The sequence below is a fragment of the Nanorana parkeri genome, unplaced genomic scaffold, assembly GCF_000935625.1.
Source record: "Nanorana parkeri isolate BGI_ZX_2015 unplaced genomic scaffold, ASM93562v1 scaffold1661, whole genome shotgun sequence".
Taxonomy (NCBI): domain Eukaryota; kingdom Metazoa; phylum Chordata; class Amphibia; order Anura; family Dicroglossidae; genus Nanorana; species Nanorana parkeri.
In genome coordinates this window covers 88535-115120 of record NW_017307929.1, presented here as the reverse complement: position 1 = coordinate 115120, position 26586 = coordinate 88535, and the positions used below count along the sequence as shown (strand labels likewise).

Here is a 26586-nt window from a genome sequence, read left to right as displayed (position 1 = left end):
TCCTCATCACTTGATGCTTGATGACGAGCGAGCATGGAGCCGGCTTCCCGGCCAATTAGGAAGCCAGGCATGTGATTACTTGTTGCCTAGCTTCCTGATTGGTTGGGAAGCTGGCAAATCAGGAAGACGGACCGCGAGTCATTACCGGCCCCCTGGCTTCCTAATTGCCCAGAAAACAGGCTCCATGATTTCTCGTCATCTGGTGACGAGGAAGCATGTAGACAGCTTCCCAGCTAATTAGGATGCCAGGCGGAGAGTCACTACACGCTGCCCAACTTCCTTAATGGGACTTCCGGTATCGGCGAGTACAGAAAAAATAACATCGGTACTCGTTACAGAAAAAACAGTAACGGTGCATCCCTATTGTTAACTATGGGCAACTACTCCAGATTCTGTCTGCCTCAGTCTTGATAAATTCCATACACAGTGTTCAAATCCATGGCGAGTTTGTACTTGCACACCTCTCCAGAGCAGATAAAGGGACAGTCAGGTGCCTGTCGCTGGAGCGCATCTCCACTCCCACGTGTCTAGACCAAACATAAGGATATGGCCACACACCGATGATAATACTGGTATGTAAAAGCTTTACTGATACTCAACAAGTGTCATTCATGTACGCTCTTCGTTGAATGGCACTTGTCGAGTCTCAATAAAGCTTTTACATACCAGTGATGTCATCGGCGTGCGGCGGGATTCTTATCTTTGGTTTTAGTGTTTATATCTAGTTTATGACTGATAATAAAATCTGACAGAACTGTAGACATAGTTCATGACATAACTTCTCACAGCTCCCTCCTTAACATTATGTAGGAGGAGGCAAGGTAGGAATTTTAAACTAGTATAAAGCACTTAAAAATGTAAGCAGCAAGTTCTATTTTTTTTTTAGTTATGCAATGTCCATGAGAACATGTAAGACATATAAAGTATGTGCTATCCAATCTGGCTTTTTTTATATTGCAAAACTCAAGCAGGACCCAGATATATTAAATATTCTAACCAACATGCTAACTCCTCCATTGTAAAGCCAGGTGCAGCAAGGTTTCATGTAAACAAAGGACTCCTCTTTTACCTATAAGCATTCTATTATGCATCTGAATGCTCACGCCTTACAGTAACAATAAAGTTGATTGAAGAAAAGGTCGTGGGCGGGGACTGCGGTCTCGCGAGAGTTCCTGGGGATTACGCACCCGGTGAAGAAGAGGCGTTGCGGCCTTTTGAAATCTTTCTTCGCGGACGATCGTGTTGTGTGGAAGGCCTTCAGCAGTGAACAATGGCGGATGTCGACCAACAGGATTCCCAGGACGCCCTCAACAATGGCAGCGACAACAACAGCGAGTGCGAAGACCAGTGCGATGCTAGCATGGCGGAGGAGAGTCATTCTAACGGCATGAAGAAGTAGGTGTCGAGCTTGAGCAGGGAAATGGCCGCCGATAGACGACGAAGGGAGGGGGTGAGGCGGTTCCGTGAGGGACTGCGTAGTTATTGCTGCCTGGTGGCCTCTTGTTTCTCTGGGTTGTGTGTGGTGGACAGAGCGACACATAACGTAGTGCAGGCTTTTCTTCCCTCCCCCCTCCGTGTAGGCCGCACTGCCTGCCTGGGCGCCATTGTTTGCTGCGTGCTGCATGGAGGGCCGCTACGTCAACACATCTACTTCAGTCTTCCCGAGCTCCGGCCTTCCTGATTTATTGCTTCCTTTTCACTTCTACACATGAGTTCACACACCATTGTTTTAAAGTTTACATCAAGTGAGCACGCCTCACCACACTTTACAGCCTTTATTTAGATCTACCTTGAGCAATGTAGTACTAGGGCCAGTCTGATTGCATATACATTGAACGAATAGGTATGTCCTCCATAGTTTTTGTAACTCTGAAGTTGATTTGTACTTCCCTGTGCAAGTTACACTCTCATTACATAATCCCAATCAAATTTACAGCTACCAAAGCTATGGTATGTAAAGACCTATCAATCTGTGTCCAATCGGGCAGCCCATTGTAATACATACTTGTTGCTAGGTCCTAGGAGAGTACAATCGGATTGTAACATGCATGGCCACCTTAATGTTAAACTTCCATTTCACTTTTTCAAACCTTTTATCTCTGAGACTATTATACAAGATGTAGATCAGATTGTACATAAATCTTTCTTGGTGTGTGTGGTGGTAGATACACTACAAAACAAAGGCAGGCTTTTATTGAGAGGTTGGATGCAATGGATTTTATGTTGGTTATATTGTAATGTGCTGTGAGTACCCTGGTGTGTAACATGTAATTTGCACAATGAGGTACTTTGTGAGATTGTCAGTTCTTTCAGGTACAATGCTTTCTGCGTTATAGGGATACAAGCCAATTCTACCTTTTGCAGAGAATTAATTGTTTACGTTTTTTACAAAAAAGTTTTAACTTTTAGCATTGCAGTTTGCAGAGCGTTGTAACTTTGATCAGCGAATCCCAGGTGCAGTGCTCAGATTCCTGCATTGTTTGCACACCGGCCCCAGGTATGGACCTTGTGTTGTGGCGGTAGTCTGTTTACTTCCTCAAAGTATGGTGTCGCCACCTCACTTGTACTCCATTGGAATCTAAGAGTCCCTCTCCTGTGGCTGTGATGGCAGCTTTTTATTTGTTTTTCCACAGATCTTGTCAATGGATCTGTGATTGAATGATGTTGCTGTGTTGGCGAAACTACAGTACCCCACCACATTGAAAAATACAAGATGCTATGGAGAAAAGAACCACTTTACAAAGTAAAAGGGGGAGGGCAGCTGCGTTCTGTGACACTGTTTAATGTGGGTCTAACCTGAAACATGGTCTGCAGGTGGAATTAGCCTTTTTTCCACTTTTGCAACCAAATTTCAGAATCCCATTGTTCCCATTCACACAGCATACCTACATTTTAAAGGGTAAGTCCTCTATCCCAAGTAAATTTGGGAAAATGGAATTACCCACTGCCTTTTGTGAGTGAAATTCAAAATCCATAGCACAGGGCTGTGCTACACAGTAGTATGGGGTACAGATAGTACACCCTTACAGGTGGAGGGCAAGGAACGTTCGCTTAAGGGGTAAGTATAGCGGGGGTGGGGAGGGAGCCAGATTGGAGTGGGTAACTCCATTTTACTTGGGAAAATGTACTTACCCTTTAAGAAAAATTCTTCTTAGGTCTATAGCTGTTTGGTACAGGATTATTCATAGAACACTACAGGCAGCTTCCAGTACTTTGCATTGAAGCCTGTGTGTAGGGATGGGGACTGACTAAGGGACAGTTTTTAAAAGTGCGTTAACATGCAACGCCCTGAGAAACCTTTTAAGGAGTGGAACGAAGAAGATGCTCGCATCAAGAGGCATCACATAGGATAAGTATTTAAAGCAGCATGGGGGGGGGGGGTCGGGGCTTTAAAGGAGAATTATGGGTTGTGGGATTTCAGTCCAGGGGTTTCCAGAAGAGAGCATCAAAAAAGTGAAACTACAGAGATGAAAATTATTTTAAGAAAAATTGCAATGTGTATTGGAACATGTAACAAATTATAAAGTAGTTTTTATCCCAATTTGGCTGCAAATGTGGAAATACACTTTTGGCTTACATGGTTATTGAAGAAAAAAAAAGCTTTTTGGAAGGCTTATGAGATGGTGTTAGCTCACATATTCTGTGTATACATAGAAACAACTTTTATTTATTTTAGATTTTGAATAGTGATTGATGTCTTAGTCCCCACTGGGGGATTTCCCTCTTTATTTGTCCTGGTGACACATTGTCAAAGTAAAATAAGGTGTGATCCAAAACATTGAGTAGTTGCCGAAGCCAGAATTGTGGGAAAAATCATCCATTTGGGACACCTGTTCCTATGACAACTGTTTTTTTTACTTTGGAGTGATTTTCTTTTGGCTCTTTAGAACAGGAAGTGAAGAGAAATCTAGAGGCACAGCAAAAAGTTGGGGGTTTAATACCTCCCTACTCTGTATGAGGTATGCCTTCATTAGGTTAAAGGGGAACTCCATGATGTACTTAATGTAGTACAGACCACTGTAGTGATTTTCCAGGATCCCCGGCAGCCCTCTTGGTATCGGATATGCATACTTACACTGAGCCAATGTAAGTACAGAACAGGCATAATCGAGGCAATGGCTGTTTACTACAGTGTGAATGAGGCCTTAGGGGGTTTAATGTTTTCTTTTTTTGTGTGTGTGTGTGAAATATTGACTAGTATTGGATGTTCATTGGAGGACAATCACTGCTAACAAATGTACAGTCTGGAAAGTGTTTCCTAAGGTTGTACAGGTTAATCTAGCACACATCCACGGTGACTATTATGTGGGATTGTACAATCACAACACAAATGCAGGTAAGGGGCGGTAAAACAGGTGGCTGATCCGAGTTTCTGCCGCTCCCCGCTGCGGTCACAGTGGTGTACACTTTGCACTGGTCGCGATGCTTTGCTTCACAGCGCAGCAAGAATATTACAGCATTTGACAGGCAGTGCCGCCTGCCAAACGCAACCATAGAGGTGAATGTGACCTAACGGTTTCATGAAAGATCTCCCTTGGGATGCAAAAAAAAAGCATTCAGGAGGCAGTATCAATCATGCCCTCTGACAAATGATACACCACGGATTGCTTTTCAGAGGTCCGCATATGTGTAAACAAGGCCGAGGCAACAGCGTTTCAGTGCTATTTTTTTTTTTTTTTGCGCGTTTCACAGGTGTTTTTTGTTCATATGTAAGAGCTCGGCTTCAGTTTGTTTTCAGTTGGCCGATAAAAAGCAGTCTCTGCTGAAAAAACATGCTAAATGCGCTAATCAGCGATTCTCCAAATCCCATTTCAAGCAAAAACTCATCAATTGCGCAGCTGCAATGCAATTTGCCACGCACGCACTCAGTTCTGGTGTGAACTATCCCTTGGAGGTGCCTAGCTTTTGCTGGCCACATCTCTGCTTTTGAACAACAACAAAAAACCCTTTGCCCAACTACATGCAGCGGTAGCCTTTGCATCAGAAGAAATGCAGTCTTTCACTGACCTTAGAGCTTCTCGGAAGCCTTAAATCATATCCTGCATCTTTGTAAAGTTCCTCCTTTAAAGAGCTTTACCACTTCTCAGTGGAAGGGACCTGCAAGTTAACCCTGTAATGACATGAAGGTTCCACAAGTATACTTGCAGAATAAGCAGCAATATTCACCTGTTGCTGCCTGGCCTACCAGGATGCAGCTCTGTTTAGTAGACCTGCTCTGGAATCCTCAGTGAAACTTATTACTGGTTCCTCCTGCGGACCTTCAGGTCACTATTTTTCTCCTGTGATGACATGGAGGTCAGCAGGAGGAACCAGTAAGTGGTGGGTGTTCAGAGGGTCTACACTCCTGGATCCCCTGCAGCCCTCAGAAGAGGATGTCTGCTGAACCAAGTGGAGCATTAGCAGTGCAGGTGGCCAGAAAGGAAGTATGCCCCCTTACTCTCAGAAATGTTTGTCAGCACTGTTAACATTTGCTGATTTTGTTTTACTTAAAATGTGCTTCCACCTTTACCAAGTTTGTTGCACATTTTTAGTAGGACTTTTTAGCAATATTCAATGGATTTCATTGCTACTTATTAGGAGGGTTGTCCTGCTATAGCCACATCAGTCAGAAATTTTGTACACCCCACAAGTGGTGAATACTACACAGACCATTAGGGCTTTTGATTTGCCAAAAGCTGTTACCTTAGGTTCTCCACCTCGGAGCAGTTATTTTGATCCTGTGCTTCCCACAGGAAATGGCCCTGAATGGGGTGAGGTTGGGGCCTTCTGACATCACATATGGAAAGTATGAACAATACTACGCCCCATGAATCCATCATTGAGAAACTTCTGAGATTAGCAGTGAGCCAATCGCATGAGCTGAAAATGTTTTAGAAAGTAATCCCAGGCTGCTGATTTGAATTGGAAAAAAGGTTATCTACACTAAAATGGTTGGAGCCAAAAATAACAGATAAAATAGCCCATTAAAAGCGACTAGGACCAGCTGTTGCTGCAATATTCAGCTCCGTTCTGAAATTTCCCCGTAATACTATTTTTTCTACTGACAAATGTCAGTGTGATGACCAGCTTCATTCGACTTCCTCCTGTTTCCAGCTTATCCTGGACCTGCTCCAGCCTGGTACTGGGCAGTTAAAGGTGAAGCAACAGTCATGAGCTCTACTCTGGCACTCTGCTTTCTCTTCCTGTCCGTGTGCTTCTTGTCAACATATGAACCGATTGCCTTTATGTGTTGCTAGTTCTTTCACAGTTTAGCCCTATCATACCAGGATGGCTAGAGGCCAAAAGACAAGGTCAGATGCAGGTATTTACACTGTTTGCATTTGATAAATACATTTTAGACAGGGCTGGAAAATTCCCGGTTATCATGGTGACACATTCTGTGAAGACTAGGCCCAGTAGGGGCTGCCTGTGGTCCCAGTTCCCCCCCTGCAGTCTCCAGCACTTGCCCCGACATTCAGAATGGAGTATGGAGGAAACTCTATCTGGATTTTCCTGTCATGTTTACCTGCTCCACCTCCCGTGCCTCGGTGTAGTGAAAGTGTGTTGTGGAGAAGATTGTAAGGTATTCCAGGCCCAGGCTAGTTGAATAATAATCTACGAGCATGTCCTGGGGCCATCTTCTCAGCCGGATGTGGCTGATACACATCCTAGGAGTCTATGTAGAAGGCATCGAAAGTGCCCCAACACGTATAGATGTGAAGGTGGCACACTTGGTAATTGCAGGATGCTGGAGAAGTAAATAACGTTTAGGTTTTAAAGCTGGCTCATAGTTTTTGGTGATATTTGTCCAGGTATGCGTTTAATGATATGAAACTGACATCTAGGAAGATGATATTAATAATTATAGAGCAGCATTAAATGGTTTATGTAGCAATTATACATGTTATGTTGGGCTTTTTTATACAATAGGGGAGTTGGGCTTCTTAAAAATATGCAGGCACGTTTTCTACAGTGAATTGAATTGCATATTGTGTAGAAATAAAATGAATAATACCAGCTATAACCTTGCGGTTTGCTTATTTGTGCTACTGCCAGCTTCACAAGAAGACCCATGAGCACTTGTGGCACCAGTTATTTCTGAGCTCGGCTGCTGATCTGATTTAACACAGGAAGGCTGAACAGTTGCATACACTTCATTTTTGCTGTCCTGGAGCCTGCAGCATCTTGATGCCTGAATAGTAGTTGAATCCTCTAGCTACGAGATGATGCAAAAGATGGGTGAATGTGATATCATTTGCTGCATTTAGAAAGCATAGTAAGCCAGTAGTTGCCTCTCCACATTGACTGCATCTAACAGCATTCATGTGCTCACTATGTTAATCCCTGTATGACATGGCAAATGTGTAATATACCACTTGATAACCTTTACTAGAAGAATGTGTTTTATGAATGCAATAAAAGTGAAATTTGCCATGTTTTACCAACACTTTCTAAAAAGGCAGGTCATTGTTCAGAAAGGTGGAGGCACAACATGTCACAAAAGTGACATTTCTCAGCTAGAGTATAAATGATCAGTGGCTAATGAAATATATTGGTGCTTTCTCATTCCCGAAGTATGTTTTGGATGAAGGGTGTGCAAAAACGAATGCCTATTAGGTGTTTGGCACATGACAGAGTAGCTGGAGTTCAATACCTTCTGGACCATTTATTTTGATAAGTATAGAGTCGTAAAGAAAACCTCATGACAATCATTTTTTTTGTGTGTAGAGAAAATGAAGACTCAAAAGAAGATAAATCCTCGCTTAAAGATAAATCCGGAAACAGAAAGGGAAGCAGATTCCATCCTTACGGAAAAGAGAAGAGTTCTGGGGAGAAAAAGGGTCAGAGCCGGAATAGGGTGTTCATCAGCAATATTCCATATGATATGAAATGGCAAGCCATCAAAGACCTTATGAGGGAGAAAGGTAAGGTTTGCACGCAGTCATTAATGTACCTACATAAATCGGCAATAACTTCCTTTCTTCTCAAGCTCTAAAATTCACAATTTAATACAGGTACCCTGGTTTTCACAGGTAACGTTTTTTTAATCTAGGACACTGACATGCTTTTTTTTTTTTTTTTTTTTACCAGGGAAGGGTTTGCATAAGTGCAGCTGTAATGTCTTTTTACAGTCCTATAGCATAATGTGGAGATGTATTCCCAGGCCTATAGCATAACGGGGAGATGTATTTCCAGGCCTATAGCATAACGTGGAGATGAATTTACAGTCCTATACTATAACGTGGAGATGTATTTCCAAGCCTATAGCATAACGTGGAGATGTATTTACAGGCCTATAGCATAACGTGGGGATGTATTTCCAGGCCTATAGCATCAACGTCGAGCTGTATTTCCAGGCCTACAGCATAACGGGGAGATGTATTTCCAGGCCTATAGTATAACGTGGAGATGAATTTACAGTCCTATACTATAACGTGGAGATGTATTTCCAAGCCTATAGCATAACGTGGAGATGTATTTACAGGCCTATAGCATCAACGTCGAGCTGTATTTCCAGGCCTACAGCATAACGTGGGGATGTATTTCCAGGCCTATAGCATAACGTGGAGATGTATTTACAGGCCTATAGCATAACGTGGAGATGTATTTCCAGGCATCATGTATTGATAACTGTTATTTTAATGCAGTATGTGCTTGTTTGCACAACAGACAATTGCAGAGAGTCATTTTGGTGACCTTGTGTTCAATGGCAAAGACTGTTTTCCAGTTTTTGTTTTGTGCCTGTTGTTCTTGTGAAATTGGCTTAATATCCAATATTACAAAATTGGCTGGAGACGTAAAAGGTTTTCACTGGATATCACCAGTCTAAAACGTTCCACTTGGTTTCATGATAGCGTGTTTTTAAAATTGTAACATTTGTAATTGTCCTTGGTGTCTCTGTTGTAAGGTGAATGACTATTTTGGTTTTATTCACTATTTTTTTGATTGTAGCCTACTGTGAAACACATTGACTTGTTAATTTTGGATCTTAAGACAATTTTACGATTTGAAGACATTCAGGTAGAAAGTCACCTTTAAAACAGCTGTTGTGAGTTGGATCTTTATTTTATTGATCTGTTTAACTATTAGAACTAATTGATTAAGGTACTAGCTCCATATCTGAATGTGTTCAACTATATGCTATTTAAATACTATATCTGGTATTAAGGAGTAAAATGGTATAGTCTATTGCTCTTGATAATGTGGCTGCTTCACAGTCCTGAAATTGAGCAAAATGAGGTAGCCATTGCTAGGCGCTATGTTGGTTCTGTGTTTGATTGTTGGTGAATTATAGGTCATTTGTTTTTGTAGAGCTGTGCACAGGGCACAGTAAAGAAAGTTACTGGTGTTAAATGCTTTGTCTCTTGGTATTTTCCCTTTTGTATGTCTTATGTAGTTGGTGAGGTTACATACGTGGAGCTCTTTAAGGATTCTGAAGGAAAATCAAGGGTAAGTGCCGTGGGCAACCATCTGCTTGAGGTGTAAAGTGCCTCGGTAGTCTTCTGTATCACTGTACAAGTATTTTGGAAAGTAAGTTTCATTTTCTTATACTGTATTGCAGTCTGAATGTTCCAAGGCTCACAGTATGCTACTCTTCATCCAAATTTACATGAGGTTGATAGTGACTTAACTGCATTTCTAAACATTTGTTTGCTGTTAAAAGCTCAATGCAGATGTCAGTCAGGTTCGGAATACAAATCACTGGCACATCTGACAGTATTCCTGGGATTGTACTGAATTTGTCTCGAATATTTTTTGAAATGCCTGTTGTGGCGTGCAGGGCTGCTCCACTGTCAGTGCTGTGAACGTTTGAGTCATTGAGCTAGCCTCCTAATTTTGAAACGAATTATCTGGTTAGGGTTACATTTTTTTCTGATGAAACAAGTGAGTCATTGAGCATGGTGACAGTAGTCATTTGCAGTACGGTTTATCGGTTTTTGGAGTTTACTATTTAAAAAAAAAAATCAAATTTTTTTTTTTTTGGGTGGCGAGTTGTCCTTTCACTGTATGAATGGCTGTTAGGCAATCAACATGCCCAGTCTTGGGTCTGATTTGATTTCACACAGCTTTCTTCAGATTCACATGTTTTCAAATTGAATTGTATTGGAAAATGTGTGAAACTTGTGTGAAAACATTTTGGAAAAGACCCCTTTAGTGATCACTGATCTACATTTATTGTAGTTTTTCATTAGTTATAACTTGTCAGTATTTACAAAGTTTTTTTTTTGTTTGGTATTCAAGCTAACGTTTTATTATTTTATTTTTTTTTTTTTGGATTCTTTTCATGTGACCATGTGGATATCTAGGGCTGTGGGTAAGTGACTATCGATACAAACCTTGTATGTATAAGTAGCTCTTTTACATATTCAGTATCCTTACCAGACTCTTTGCATTGCAGTGTGGTGGAGTTTAAAGATATGGAATTTGTACAAAAGGCATTGGATGTCATGAATAAACATGATCTAAATGGAAGACCCCTTAACATCAAGGCGGTAAGCATCCATTCGGGTGGTGGTTCATTTTGGAGCTAGTTAGATTTAAGCTAGTTGTATGTTTTATATATGTGCATGTCTTTGATGCATCTGTGTGCATGTTTTCTTTTGCAGGATCCAGAAGGGGAGCATGCTCGAAGAGTTCTGCAGCGTAGTGGAGGCCAGTTTCCTGGGGGCCATAATACTGATATGGGTCCCGCAATCGTTAATCTTCCACCTTCAATTCTTAATAACCCCAATATCCCTCCGGAGATAATTACTGCTTTAAGAGCCGGAAGACTTGGAACCACAGTCTTTGTTGCGAACGTAAGTTACTGTTTTTGAAATTGGGAATGTGCGGTTTAGTTTAAAATGTTTCTCGCTTAAATGTGAAAAAGAAAGGGATTTGACCGAGTGGATCAGTACCCAGGAGCAGTAGCTCCAACCTTTGTTTCTCTGTTGGCTAAGGGGAAAAAAATTCACTTAAATTTTGCTTCAATGGCAGGGATTACATTTTGAAATCAAGGCACCTGGATAAAGATTTAAGTAGGCTGTGTACTTGGCAACATTGGTCCGGCAACGGAGCTGGCAGCTAAGTGGGTGCAGGCTTTGTTGGGCGATTCTGACCAGAATACAATGGAAACGGCAGGTGATTCCTTGATCAATATTTGTAAGCATTTATGGAGGAATCTGTTCTCTTTTATTTTCCATTCAGACCACAGGTTGAACAAAAAAATAGAACTGTGTATACCCGGCTTTAGTTTCTCTTCTAAACACTTAACATTGATAACAGGGATGTCCTGATACCACTTTTTCAAGACCAAGTACATTTCCTCAGGTGCTTGCCGATGCCAATTACTGATACTTTTTCTTAAGGGGACATGCAACATTTTTTCGAAAACAATACAGACGAATGATTTTAGGGCAGTTTCTCACCAGGGTTGCGTGCAGTGGTCCAGTGGGGAAAATGTCCCTTACATTGGTGGCTATTGAGTAGATTGCCCCCAACATTGCTAATTGTTGAAAACAAAGGCCCTATCATTGGTGGCCTGTGTGAATAAATGCCTCTTACATTGGTGGCCAATGGGATGAATTACTCATACACTGCTGTCCAGTGGGAGGAATACTCCTTACGTTGGTGTTCAGTACGACATAATTTTCTTTACATTGGTGGCCAGTAAGAATAATGACCCTTACAGATGTGCCCAGTTAGAATAATTCTCTTTGCATTGGTGGCCAATGGAGAGAATGACCTTTGCATTAGTGGTTGTTCCTGGAACTAGCCAGGCACCATCCAGCAGGAGGTTAATCAGCCCCAGCTCATGTAACCCCTCGCAACTGCTGGAGGAACCCTCGTTGAGAATGGCAGACCTAGACTGTTCTCCTGCATAAGGTACAAGTAGATTCTATACAGCATTTTCAATAGGGTGCCAACTGCAATGCCACCCTTCCTTGGGTGATTGTGCCATAAACAGGTATACAATAAGAAACGTGTCATTTTGCAAAGTTTGTCACTCAGACAGTCTTTATACACCCGAACACAGAATCTATCTCTTGGCACTCACTCTTCCACACTGCACAGTACAGTCCATAGACGGCATTCCATCACACAACACTATCGTCACTCACCGCCCGTCACACTTCCGGAGAGGGAGGCTGCGATTGGAGGAGAGTGTATTCTGGGGAGGGGCTGTGCGGGTCACTGGCTTTCCACGTGCCACTTTCTGCCAGTCATTCCTTCCTGCCTGTCATTCCTTCCTCCGGCAGCCGAAGCTATTTGGAAAAAAAAATTATGAAGGGTTGGTATCGGCTCTATGTATCGGGGCATTTTCACGAGTACACATGAAAATGCCCTGTATCGGGACATCCCTGTGTCGCACGTCTGCTCGAACTATGAGGATGAGTGATTTTTTTTTTTTTTTCACTCACCTCATAGCTCTCCTTTTTTTAAGTCTCTCCAAACACTAAATGGGTATGACAGGGAGGTATCATTCTGTTGGAGAGTCTCAGATGTTGGAGTGTTCTGCTCTCAGTGCATGTTAAAAGCCTTGGCCTACAGATAAGAAACATTTTGCCTTTTGCTCCTGCTTTCATAGTAAACTGTGGGGGAACTTGGTATTTTACAATGGATTTTTTGTTTTACACAGCTGGACTTTAAAGTCGGGTGGAAGAAACTGAAAGAAGTGTTTAGTATTGCTGGAAATGTGAAGAGAGCAGACATCAAGGAAGATAAAGATGGCAAAAGTCGTGGAATGGGAACGGTTACCTTTGAACAATCTATAGAGGCAGTTCAAGCAATCTGTATCCTTTTACAAAATAGGGCAATGTTTTATGGAATTTGACTATTGCATTTTTTCCTTTGTTTATTGACTACAGTTTTTAGATGGTTTTGTACCGGTATGCTAAGGGCGCATATTAGCGTTTATTGGTCTGTTAGAATTATTTTTGGTGCTGCAGTGTGCAAAACTTTAATTCATATGCTGGTATGTCGGGACATTTTTTTGTTTTTGTTTTAAGCATATCCATAACAAGTGATGTACAAAGCACTTTGGTAATAGCACATTTATACATGTAAATTCAAGAATATAGCACCTTTATTTAGGGAGCTTTATTATATAAGTTTCAGGTATTTATATAGTGCCAACAATTTAAGCAGTGCTTTTACATATTGTACATTCACATCAGTCCCTGCATTCAAGTAGCTTACAGTCTAAGGCCTCAATCTCACATCTATACATACAGAGCCAAGTTAGACCAGAGCCAATTAACCTTCCAGCATGTCTTTGGAGTGTGGGAAGAAATCGGAGGAAACCTACACGAGCGCAGGGAGAACATTCAAATCACTTGCAGATAGTGACCTGGCTGGGATTCATATCAAAGCATTTTTATGAGGCTGTCTATTAGTGAGATTCCTTCTTAATGGTACAGCAAGTGATGGAGAGTAGTAAAAACTTGATGGACATTATAACTCTTTCCCACTTCTATATCTGAGGTGTTTTTTTTTTTTCTTGTTCTCTGGAATCTCCACATGTCTGATTTTATTAGGTAACTTCCTTTTTTAAAGAATGCTTTCCTGTCTTGCCGTATTTTAAAGCTGAACTCTGGGCAGAAATATGTTCAACTTAATATGCAGCTTCCTTTTAATCATTTTTTATTAAACTACTGCCTTGAAATTTAGCTTTTTTTGGGTTTTTTTATCATCCCCTGAACAGCTACACTCAGAATGGGAGAGTGAGGGCTGCCAGGAGTCAATCCGTTGAGCTACAGTCATACAATTTAAAAAGGTGTCACTTGAGAAAGCAATTAAACAGAGGAGACCTCCTCAGTCTGCTGCTGCTCCCTATCTGTCCAACCAGCAGGGTGGTGTTATCGCAGTATTCCTTTTTTGTAACTGCAAGTGGTGTCATCCTCCTGGCTCTCCTATAATGGAATGTGTAACTCTCAGAACTTAATGGTTAGAAATGTCAGTTTGTAATTTACGATGTAAAATAGCTCCCATACATGGATTTCATCCATGTATGTAGATGTTATCCCAGTGTTCAGCTTTTAATGGCATTCTGTCCACCATTAACTGTGAAAAATTCTGATCTAAAATAACCAACTCAACCGTTCAGTTATTACTTAACAGTGGTTTCTTCCAGCTATGTTTAATGGCCAATTCTTGTTTGATAGGCCGATGCACGTAAAAATGGTAAGTAAAGATTAGTTGTGCCTATTGAGGATGGAAGCAGGCAGACTTTGGGCTGCTGTTGCCCTTTAAGTCATTCTGCTTACTGTAATCTTTGTTCCCTAGGATGATAAATCGCTCCCTCCAGATGACTTTCATGCCATGGAAAAACCACCTCAGTTACCCCGTAAGTAAAGTACAAGACCTACTTGTATAAAGAATCTTTCTTTTATGGAGTTGAGGAAATAGGTCACCAGCACTCCAAAAAGTGAAAATGAGTAAGTCCTTTATATTGGACAATTGTGTCACGACAATCAAAAAGCTCTTTTCCAATAAAAAGGACTTATTCATTTTAATTTTTTGGAGTGCTGGTGACCTATTTCCTCAACTTTGTGTTTTGCACGGTGCCATCCGTGTTAGTTACTGCAAGCACCATTTTTGTTTATTGGCCGGGACTGCTGAAAGGTGTGCGGAGAGCACCCCTACCAACTGCATCTTTCTTTTATGGTTCGCTTACTCCTTTAGTGAGCCTCTCTCCCCTTCTATAGCATTTTGTAATTGCATATACTTGCATTTTATGCTCCACCAAGAGCACTGTGTGGGCTGCCTTGTGCCACCCTGCCTCTTTTTTGCAAAATCCTCCATTTGGCACTTGTGGACTTGTGGATTGCCTTTATACCACCTAACCTTTTATATACCCTAAGACCTAAAACACATGTTGCGTTATAGTAGGTCTACACATATTCATCCTCAGTTTTCATACATGGAACTAAATTGTCACAGCAAAGGCCAATAGTGCAATGTTGGGTAATTTTGGTTTCGGCTTGGGTTGCATTCTTTGGAGGTTTATCCCTGTCACTTTTTTTTTTTATTCTTAGTCCTCATTGTGGAGACTGTGTGTGGGTAGGTTACACTATGATTTGTCCTGGAATTGTCACTGGACTGTTGGAAAGATGAAGGGCCCAGTCAAACTTGAATGCAGTGCACCACTGCACGTGTTTTCATGCGCTGTAGTGTAACATGACCACAAAGTTAAAATTTCAGATGTGGCACGTTCTTTGTTAAATATTCATATTGTTAAACATTCATTTCATATGGAACATGCTTTGGGATGCTGAACATTTCCAACTAAAGGCTTGTTTATAAAGTGAAATTACCTTTCACCCCTCCCCCTTTTTAATTTTTTTATCCAGGTGGACTTGGCGGAATTGGAATGGGTCTTGGACCAGGTGGACAACCTATTAGCGCAACACAAATTGGAATGGGCAGTGGAATGGGCAGCATGGGTCCATCAGGCAAGTATAAATGAAACATTCAAATGTCAGTGCTGAAAGCCAACTATTCCATGAATGGTAAATAAAATGTTCTTCTGTTTAAAGGTATGGAAGGCCCTGGCTTTGGTGGAATGAGTAGAATGGGAGGTAAGGACGTGATTGTGATTTTCATTGTCTGTGAATTGGTTATGACAATTGAAGCCGCAATTATTTCTGACTGTGGTGTGTTTTTGTTTTTTTAAATCATACCAGGGAGTGGATTCGGTGGCATGGATGGACTAAGTAACATGTCAGGGTTTAGTGGCGTGAGTCGCATGACAGGTATGATGGGGGGAGTCTGTGTAAGTTTTCAGAATTGCCTTATAAGCTGCATTACTAAGAAATATTTTGTAAAGTATCATTACATTGTTTAAATCTTCAACTGACTTGTGTTACCCAGAGCACTGCTGCCTTCTATACAGAATAGATCTAGGGGAACTGTTATTTCTAAGGCAAAAGGTCATCTGAAGTCTGACTGACCAATTATGTGGGAGGGAAATGTAAAAAAAAAAGTTTTCTAGTACATTACTTTTTAATGGAAGTAAACACTTCGTTTGATATACTAATATTCGTGAATGTCCACTTTTGGTAAATCGGCACTGCTATCTCCTATGTTAGAGGCTGTACTGTATGTGGTGAGGAGGATGACTGGCAGCTATTGTCCAGCACACTCAGCTAAGTGTTATAATCTAAATAAGGGGAACTTGTACATCTTTTACTAGTAAAATAATTAAACGAGAACTATGAGGTGAGTGAAAATCACTCAGCCTCATAGTTCGAGCCGACGTGTGACAATGAAACTCGAACGTCGGCGCAATAGATCGGGAAGCGAGCGAACACTCACTGTCACTCGCTCACTTCTCGATCCTGTCCCCGCAGAGACCCGTGACTGTCACTCACTGCTCCCTGCAGGGATTCCCACCCTCCCCTGTCCGATCCTCCAGCACTGACTGGCATAACGGACGGGGGGAGGGGGTGGGTACCGCTGGCTCTACCTCTAGATAGGCAGAGCCAGCTGGGGGGATCTTGACAGTAATGTCGGGGTCCGTCCCGGCTGCGGCGGTCTCGGCATACCGCGAGCTTTAGCTCGCGATATATTGAGCTTTGGGGGATGGGAGGACACTAGTTTGTGTGGAAAAACACTTACCCCATAGTTCTCCTTTAAGCTAAATGTTGCCATAAGCCTAATTTTGGCAGGCCCTTTAATGCAGATTGGACATTTAACTGCCAATATTAGTGGTAATGAGAACAGTCTTTTTGTGTAAACTAATGAACCTAGACGCCTCTAATATATATTTAAATTTTTTTCTTCATGTTGCTGAATGTTTTGTCTTTGCATAGGAATGGGTGGTGTGGATGACTTCAGAGGCAGTTTAGGCTCTGGCATGAGTGGAGGCATGTCAAGCAGCATGGCGAGCATGGGAAGCATGGCAAGCAGCATGGGAGGTAAGCTGGCAAGACACATTGCTCTCACTTACTTGAGAGCTGTTTTCGAATTAAAACTTTTCTTTAATTTAGACATGTACAGACATGTAAGCTGGCAAGACGCATTGCTCTCACTTACGAGCTGTTTTCGAATTAAAACTTTTCTTTCATTTAGATATGTACAGAGGAGGAATGGGAAGCAGCATGGAGAGAGATTTTGGTCGCAGTGAGATTGGATTAAGTCGTGGCTTTGGAGATTCATTTGGAGGAATGAGTAAGTAATCTTGAGTGGTTTTTTTTCTTTAAGTGGGTAGGGGGTAGTATTGTAGCTATTTTCATGACTTGTAAACACTTCTAAATGGTTGCTAAACACAGTTCATATAATGGTATGGGATTATAAGATCAGCAATAATTCAGGACTGTTTAGAAATTATAGTTGGTACACTTGGCAGTATTGATGACATATGAAGTGTGCAAATCACTGACTAGAATCTACATTGTTTGGACCATGCAAGGGTATACATATGCAATATCGTGTTCCTTTTTTTCTTTTTGTGACTTATTTAATAGTAGTACTAAACATTTTTGAAGTAAACGCACAGCTATTCCAGGATATTGCATTTTGTAGTTTTTTTTACATTTAAACCTGCCACCAAAAACACAATAGATGCGCTTGCTGACATGCCTTTTCTGGCTTCAGTGCTTTTTAAATCTGTTTGTTTTTACCTTTATGGTGGTGATCTGTCCATAAATGTCACACCCATCTGATCTCTTTAAAAAAACAAAGTGAATGTATTTAAATTTTTTTCTATTTTTTGCAATTCTCTCTCTAGGTAGTCCCATGGTTGGAAGTTTTGGTGGCATGGGTTCATCTTCGCTTGGTCCTTTGGGATCTGGAATGAGTAAGTAAGGTAACTTTGTAGAACCGTATTCTGTTGGATAAGGCCTGTATCCTAACTTGGGTGTTTTTCTCTTAGGCACTGGAATGAGCGCTGTAAATAGCATGAGTATGGGCCTTGGCATGGACAGGATGAGCTCCAGCTTTGATCGTATTGGAGGAGGCTTGGACAGAGCCATGGATATGGAGAGAGGTTTTGGGTTTGGTTCCACTCAGTTAGGAAGCAGCTTAAGAGAACGAGGAAACAAAGGATGCCAAATATTTGTTAGAAATGTAAGAATCATACCTTACTAACTTTAGCGGAACCCGGTGCAACAGTCCTCTAATTTTAATGTTTACATTTTTTTTTTTCCTCATAGCTCCCGTTTGACTTAACATGGCAGAAATTGAAAGAAAAATTTAGTCAGTGTGGTAAGTGTTTTTGTTTTTTGGTTCTTTTGGTGTGTGTTCAGAAGTCTGTTTAATTTGGTGGTTTTGCTACATTTTATCACTGTAATTTACATATCTCTGTTATAGTTGAGCTGAACTGCAGCCTTACCTTTTTTCCTGCAGCCTTACCCTTTTCCTTACACTTCAAATGCTCTGCTGTGTGGAAGCAGATACTCTCAAAACTTGCATCTTCACTGTATAACCCTTTGAAGCTGCAGCTGCCATTTTGGGCCCTCAATTTTCTGTCTAAAGGCTTCCATCAATTATCAGTCACTGATAATTTTTATAGATATCGTTTTTGTTTTTTTTGGTCATGTATTGTAAGCACATGGCACTTGAATAGCTTCAGCCAGGAAAAGACAGCTGCCAGTGGCAAGTTTCCGCAGGCTGTAGCTGCATGTGAATACAGCAGGTAGTAGGCTGGTGCAATAGCCAACCTGCTATTGCAATAGCAGGCTGGCTATTGCACCCACTGCTTGCTGTGCCCTCCTCCCCAGCGTGCAGGAGAGAGCTAGGTGATCCAACCAACTCATCAAGAACAAGAATAGTTGAGAACTAGTCTCATTAATTAGTTGGTTGTAGCCCTACTGATCTGTATCACTGTTTGGCCCCATGTCACGGCTATTGGTTTTCTCTGCCATCAATCATTTTGTTACAGAGCTTTGTGTGAAAACACCTTCCCGGTTTTCCCCTTGTTGGTCTGCAGAGTGCATAGCTAAAGTCTGCAGCACTTGGTGGCCAGCAGGGAGAAGTGAGCAGATCTAAAGGGATCCCGGGGATTTGTTCCTTCATATAGTTCTTTTGAAAAAGATCAGAGGTGAAATTCTGTGATGGTTACAAGAGCCTGCGACCAAACTCAGAGCAAAGAACAGCACAGACACCCCGTGATTATGTCGCTGGGTCTCGGAATATTTCAATAAGAATGATTTGAATAAAAATTTTAATTGCTGTTGATCGGTCAGAGGGAAACTATTGTGTACACTAAATGTCTTTTGCAGTCAAATTTGAGGAATCCCACTGTTTGTGTTCCCATATCCACAGCATACACACTTTTCCACCTTTTTGGGCCTCCTACATTTAAAAACAGGAGACGTTATCTGGGAAGTGTAAACTTTACATGTTTCCCGGATCAGTTTTTTGTCTTGTGTTTTTTAGATGTTCCTGGGTTTGGCCATGTTTTCATGTATTTAGCATTGAAAAACGAGGCTCAATGGTCTAAGGATGCAAACTTTTTTTTGTGTAAATTCTCCATTCAGCCACAGAGCGTTACATGCTTTTAGGCGTGTTTTAAAAATGTGCTTCAAAATGCAGCAGCAAGCATGCATTTCACTGTGCATGAGGCCTTAGTTTCTGTTGAGCAGGCCTTTGGACAGACTATAAGCTCCTCTGTACAATTTCAAAGTGACAGGAAACTCTGGCTATCCCCATTGAAATACTGTAATTCTACCCAAACGGGGCACTCCTGAATATTAAAGCTCGGTGTGTAATCTTTAATTCATACAGCATGTCTCAGATAAAACCGAACGCCTTGGTTCTCAACTGGTGGGTTGCGACTCGATGGTCAGTGGGCCGCTGCATGCCTTCCACTTTTCTACGTGAGAGGCTCCTCAGCCTCCCCCTAGCGCAGCACTGTCAATTCTCGCACCAAGCAGCCATTCGGAATATGCTGCCAGGGTTGAGTGTCAGCTTGAGGTGGGATAGGAAGGGGCTATGGCGTGAGGGAGCTCCATCCGTATGTGCATTGCTTACAGCTCCCTCGCGTGTCCTGTAGAGGTCCAGTGTAATGCACTGTACCACGCAATCGCACCTACTATGCATTCTAGTGTGAAAGGTATGTTGCGTTGCCTTTCATTTGAATGGTACTCCAAATGCACCTTCCCCCACCAGTTAGATTGCCCGCACCAGAACGTGTGGTACTGCAATGCTGTGCGTTCCATTGCAGTGTGACTTGGATCGGGACTTAATGACCAAGGACATAATGGGTTCTGAGGTTACACAGGTTGAGAACCATTGCTCTTAAGGGATTTCATGCATACCTGTATACTTGCACTTAATCATAGAGCTCTATGATTAGGTGCATATATGCATGAAATGCCTTAGTGATTTTGTTTGAGACCTAAGTGTATTTTGTGGCTGGTTGTGAGCTGGTGTGTGCACTCTGTCAGCGTATCCAAGTGGACTGTCCTGTAGTAACACCTAGCGCACATCCTCATAGAAAAACTAGGCACGTCCCACTTTGTAGGAATAGTGTTCAAATCTTGATTTCAGTGATGGAGGTCTGCCTGTACAGATGGGGTTTATTATAAACATTGACCTCACCAGCCCCCTTGCATTCCAGAAGACCACTCAATTTAGGGAAACACTTTTTTCTTTCAGAGCAACTTTTTCTAATTTAGGGATATGTACATGAGAACATGTAACCAATATAAAATGGGTATTATCCCTATTTGGCTGCAAACTGGAAAGTACACTTTTTATGGCTGCCTGTTAATTACCCAGCTGTTGTAGAAATAGGATTGTGCTCACTGCCACACTTCTCACATCTCATCTGACCTTAAAGTGCCTTAAAGTGCATGCATGGCCACTGGCTATCCCCTCACTTTTAAGAACAAGTTCAGATTATTTTTTCATTGGAAGTCTCTCACGGATGGTGTACTCAGTTTGAGCTGAGGCTGGTCTAACAAAAACTAATAGCCATTTGTGGTTTTACCTCTGTTACAGGTCGAGTAATGTTTGCTGAGATTAAAATGGAAAATGGAAAATCTAAAGGCTGTGGAACTGTGAGATTTGATTCCCCAGAGACGGCAGAGAAGGCATGCAGATTAATGAATGGCATAAAAATCAATGGCAGAGAAATTGACGTCCGCTTAGACCGCAATGCGTAATTCCTTATTTTTAGTGACATTCCCACATTTGTTCATTCTTTTGGTAAAATAGTAACAGTGAAACATTAGAACTGTAAAGGCTAACTTTTTAGTTTCAAGCCTTTGATAGTGTGGTGTTTAATGTAATTTTTTTTTCATTGTAAATCAAGCTTGGTTTTTAAACACCATGTCTCTAGTCATTCAGTTTAAATGAATTGACATACTGTTTTTAATAAAGCCAGTTTCTCACAGCTAGTTTGACAGTCTGTGTTGGAGTTTTAATGCTGTATTTTGTCCTGAAATATTGTTTTACTTGAATGACACAGATTAAATGACAATAAACTGGTCCTAAGTGGTTGAGTGAAAATGGTAAATGCTGGTTTGTCTGTAAAATTGTTACAATTCTGACACTGGAAAAGTTTGACTTCTACAATTGGAGCTAGATTTATTTTCTACATGTTGGGTTTACAGTTAGAGATGTATATCTGGTTTTATAGCAACTGAAGGTGACTTTTTTGGGGCATGTACTATCTTGCCAGTGGCTTTAGTTTTTACATTGATAGCACTGAAATTATTTAGTACTTGAAGGGACCCTGCCACCAGATTGGTTATTTCAACAAAAATATGACCATAATATAGGAATTTTATGCACGCTATTTACTTTCAGCAGCCTCCCTGGTGTAGCTGTCCAAAAGCCCTGAAACTGTGCTATCTTGTATGTGATAGCAGACTTAGAGCTGTCACTCAAGCGACGCTATAGAATTTCCCTTCCCTCAGCAGCTGTATAAAAAAATTATGTGCAAAGGGGTATAGATTTTATAGTATTTAAATCTTTTTTTTCAATCCAGATCAAATATATACAGTATTACAGTCCTGGCCAAGTTTTGAGTGGCGCATATATTTTCATAAAGTCTGCTGCGTCAGTGTTTTAAGATCTTTGTCAGATGTTACTATGGTATACTGAAGTATAATTACAAGCATTTCATAAGTGTCAAAGGCTTTTATTGGCAATTACATTAAGTTTATGCAAAGAGTCAATATTTGCAGTGTTGACCCTCCTGATTCAAGACCTGCAATTTGCTCTGGCATGCTGTCAACTTCTGGGCCACATCCTGACTGATGGCAGCCCATTCTGGCATAATCAATGCTTTGGAGTTTGCCAGAATTTGAGGGTTTTTGGAGGTCACCCGTCTCGAGGGTTGACCACAAGATCACAATGGGATTAAGGTCTGGGGAGTTTCCTGGCTATGGATCCAAAATATTGGTTTTGTTCCCCAAGCCACTTGGCACTTTTGCCTTATGGCTAGGGGCTCATCATGCTGGAAAATACATTGTTTGTCACCAAACTGTTCTTGAATGGTTGGTAGAAGCTGCACTTGGAGGATGTTTTTGTACCATTCTTTATTCATGGCTGTGTTCTTAGGCAAAACTGTGAGTGAGCCCACTCCCTTGGCTGGGAAGCAACCCCACACATGAATGGTCTCAGGATGCTTTACTGTTGGCATGACACAGCACTGATGGTAGCGCTCACCTTTTCTTCCCCGGACAAGGTATTTTCCGGATTTGCCCCGAACAATCGGAAAGGGGATTCATCAGAGAAAATTACTTTACCCCATTTCTCAGCAGTCCAGTCCATGTACCTTTTGCAGAATCAGTCTGTTCCTGATGTTTTTCCTGGGGAGAAGTGGCTTCTTTCCCGAATCATCTTCCAGGACAGCAACCTGAGAGATGATTGGTTCCACCTTCTACAGGAAACACAATTAGCAAAACAGTTAAAAGCCCCTCCCCTTCCCCTCGTACCTCAGTTTAGATTGTGTTTCCTACCGTCCAGGACCACGTCACGTTTGTTCTTTTTCTTCCTGACCGGTTGGCCTTGAGGTCACGGATCCCCCTCTGTGCGGCTCTGATGTTGAAGGTGTTTTCCCTCCCTTCTGGCATGTCTCCCTTTTGAGGGGGGTTTGATGTTTGGTTCTGGTTTAGAAGATGTTTTGACCAGATCCTCTGAAAAGGGGAAGAAATTTCCGGATAAAAGAAAGAGGGGGTTGCAGGGAACTCGTAACCGGAGGTTTTTTCGTCCCCCCCCCTGGAACAGAGGAAGCAACCTCATAAGGCCCAGACCCAGCGGCGAACCTGGCCCTTTAATAAAGTTAAGGGAGGCCTGCTTTTTTCCAGCCATTTTCCTGTAGAAGGTGGAACCAATCATCTCTCAGGTTGCTGTCCTGGAAGATTCCTAGAAATACCGTTACCGGTAAGTCTAACGGAACATTTGCTGCCTTTCTTGACACCAGGCCATCCTCAAAGTCTTTGCCTCACTGCCATTCCTGAGCAAGCTCTGCACTGGTGGTGCCCCGATCCCGCAGCTGAATCAACTTTAGGAGACGGTCCTGGCTATTGCTGGACTTTCCAAGGCGCCTAGAAGCCTTCACAACAATTGAACTTCTCTCCTTGGAAGTTCTTGATGATCTGATAAATGTTTGATTTACGTGCAATCTTAGTAGTAGCAATATCTTTGCCTGTGAATCCCTTTTTGATCAAAGCAATGATGACTGCACCTGTTTCCTTGCAGGCAACCATGGTTAACAGAGGAAGAACAATGCTTTCAAGCACCACCCTCCTTTTTAAAGCTTCCAGTCTGTTCTAGCTCAATCAGCATGACAGAGTAGTCTCCAGCCTTGTCTACACTGACACCTGTGTTAAGCGAATACCTTGACATGTCAGCTGGTCCTTTTGTGGCAAGGCTGAAATGCAGTGGAAATGTTTTTGGGGGGTGGTTTAAGTTAATTTTCATGGCAAAGAGGGACTTTGCAATTAATCTTCATAATCTTGAGTATATGCAAATTACCGTCATACAAACCTGAAGCTGCAGACTTTGTGAAAATGAATGTCATTCTCAAAACCTTTGGCCAGGACTATGTAAACTTTTTAGGCAGGTGTGGAAAAGAAATGCTGTAAAGTTAGATTGCTTTCAAAAACAAATTTTTATCAATTTACAGAACGCAAAGTGAGTCAACAGAGGAAAAGTCTAAATTTAAATCAATATTTGGCATGACTACCCTTTCGGTTACAAACCAGCATCACTTCTTACACATACACAAAGTCAGGGATTTTGTAGGATTAGTCAGGTGTATGATTTACCAATTATACCATACAGGTGCTAATCATCAATCTAATAGGTAGGTTGAAACCGTTATCAACAAACAGCTGTGTAGGAGGCTTAAAGCTTGGTGAGGAACAGCCAAACTGCTACTAAGGTGAGGTTGTAGAAGACCACTTCATGTCACAGGTCATACCCCATGGCAAGACTGAGCACAGCAACAAGACACGCAGTTATTCTGCATCAGCAAGGCCTGTCCTAGGCATAGATTTCAAAGCAGATTGGGGTTTCAATATGCTGTTCGAGCGCTTTTGAAGAAGTACAAAGAAATGGGCAATCTTGAGGATTGGAAGACTGGTCGGACAAGGAAACCATGCAGCAGAAGAAACATCATACTTCCCTTTGACATTGGAAGATGTCCAGCAGTGCCACCAGCACCAAATGGGTGGGACCCAGGTACACACCTGTCTGGAGAAGTCAGGCCATAAGTGGTCTTCATGGAAGAATTGTGGCCAAAGACCACACCTTGGACGTGGAAACAAGGCTAAGCGACTCCACTATGCATGAAAACCTAGGAACTGGGTGCAGCAGGGGACCTGGACTGATCAGTCAGAATTTGAAATATATGGTTGTAGCAGGAGGAAGTTTGTTAGCCGAATGGCTGGAGAGTGGTACAATAATGTCTGGAGAATTGGTCAGGATCAATGGTGTCCTCAAAGCTGAGAAACACAAGCAGATACTTATCCATCATGTCATACCATCAGCAAGGTGTGTGATTGGCCCCCGATTCTACAGCAGGACAATGGCCCCAAACATACAGCCAACGTCATTAAGAACTAATAACATAAAGAAGAACAATGGGTCCTGGGGGTGATGGTTTGTCCCCCCCCCACAGAGCCTTGAGCTTAACATTGAGTCTGTCTGGAATTATTTGGAGACGGAAGAATTTGAGGCAGCCTACATCCACCGAAGATCTGTGGTTAGTTTTCCAAGATGTTTGGAACCACCTACCTGCAGCGTTCCTTCACAAACTGCAAGTGTACCTAGAAGAACTGATGCTGTTTTGAAGGCAAAAGGTGGTCACACCAAATATTGATTTGGATTTCTCTTCTGTTCATTTTATTTGGTTAAAATAAACTTATTTCCTCAGCTGCCTAAAACCTTCACAGTACTACACATTGCCTAGTGAAGTATTTTTGTACATCTTTTCCCAAGCACTTGTCATTTTTCAGCTGACTATCTCCGCTTCCATGAACTTCCTGTCCAGTACAAGATCACAAGGACAGAGCAGTCACCAGCAGCTGTCCATATACTAGCTAAGAGAGGAGGGGAGAGCAGGGAACTAGCTTGCATTGCTGTACCCGTGAAGACACAAACAGCCTACTAGCACACAAGGGTGGCTCCATAGGACCCTGTAAGGGAACTTAGCCACCCTGAGGGCAGATTCACACCATTTTCCGGACCAGATCTGAACCTGCCCGCAGTTCCATCGCATTCCAGACCAGAAAATGAGACATGCAGTATTTATTTTAATCTGGCCTGGTGTGAACAGAGGCCAGAAATAGCATAGGATGCATTTTGTGTCTGGAAACAATCTGGTCTGGTGATGTGGTGTGAATGGGCCCTAAAACAGAATATCTGAGCCAGTGTTCAGGGGGGCAGAGATTCGATTTAATCAGCATTTGAAATGGCTAACAAAATCTTTAGTTTAGTATCACTTTGTTAGCCCACATTGATAAGGAAACATTTATTGAAAAGAGAATCACTGCAAGTAAACTTGAAATTCTCGATTCTGTGCTTTCACATGCAATTTAAGTTGGTGCCTCTTTTGAAGGTGAGCCCTTAATGCCAGAATAAAAAAAAACATTGCAGTCTAATTAAGCATTTTACCACCTGCACTGCAAGGGTCAAATACTTAAGTTTAGGGGTAGAGAATAAAGCTGTAATACATACCTTATTCATCACTCATCTTTCTTTGTCTTTTCAAGGCTTGGGGTGAGCACACTTGATCCTGCACCGTAATACTACCCCAGCACAATGCTCCTTAGACGAAGCTTTGGGGGAACTGGCCACACATGGGAGACTGCCAGAGCGAGGAATACTGAAAAATATTACACCTTTCTCCTTTACTCTTAGACTTAATGAGCATTTAACCCTTGCAGTTTGTGGGGCACACTGAGGGGTTTTTTTTTAATGTACTCGAACCCTTAGGAATATGCTGGCGCTCTGTACAAATGGCCCCTTTTAAAGTGATGGAAGTAATTGATGAATAAGTTTTGAGACTCGAAAATGACCTTTTGAAAAGAGGGTAATAGGAGTCGAATGTTCAGGCTATGTCATACAATCCTCAGATGTCAAAGAACCCGGTAGGGGATGTGTTGTATGCCAGAACATCTGTTTTCATGAGTACAATAGTGTGTTCAGAGGAAACCACTGGTTAAAAAA

The 26586-nt window shown here is 41.9% G+C and overlaps 1 protein-coding gene across 2 annotated transcripts; it reads left to right on the top strand.

The window, feature by feature from the left end:
- Positions 1-1132: 1132 nt before the first annotated feature.
- MYEF2 (myelin expression factor 2) lies at positions 1133-21375 on the top strand. Of its 2 annotated transcripts, XM_018571054.1 has the most exons (18): positions 1134-1395; positions 7708-7904; positions 9377-9429; positions 10287-10294; positions 10379-10472; positions 10587-10778; positions 12599-12752; positions 14093-14142; positions 14245-14305; positions 15312-15413; positions 15498-15539; positions 15645-15713; positions 16773-16877; positions 17032-17130; positions 17690-17758; positions 17834-18027; positions 18114-18165; positions 20905-21375. In XM_018571054.1, exons 1-18 carry the CDS (start codon positions 1271-1273, stop codon positions 21066-21068), a joined length of 1830 nt encoding a protein of 609 aa, XP_018426556.1. In that variant the 5' UTR covers positions 1134-1270; the 3' UTR covers positions 21069-21375. The 2 variants fall into 2 exon arrangements, with proteins under 2 accessions (XP_018426557.1, XP_018426556.1); XM_018571055.1 differs by lacking the exon at positions 15645-15713 and having other exon boundaries at positions 1133-1395.
- The last annotated feature ends 5211 nt before the right edge of the window (positions 21376-26586 follow it).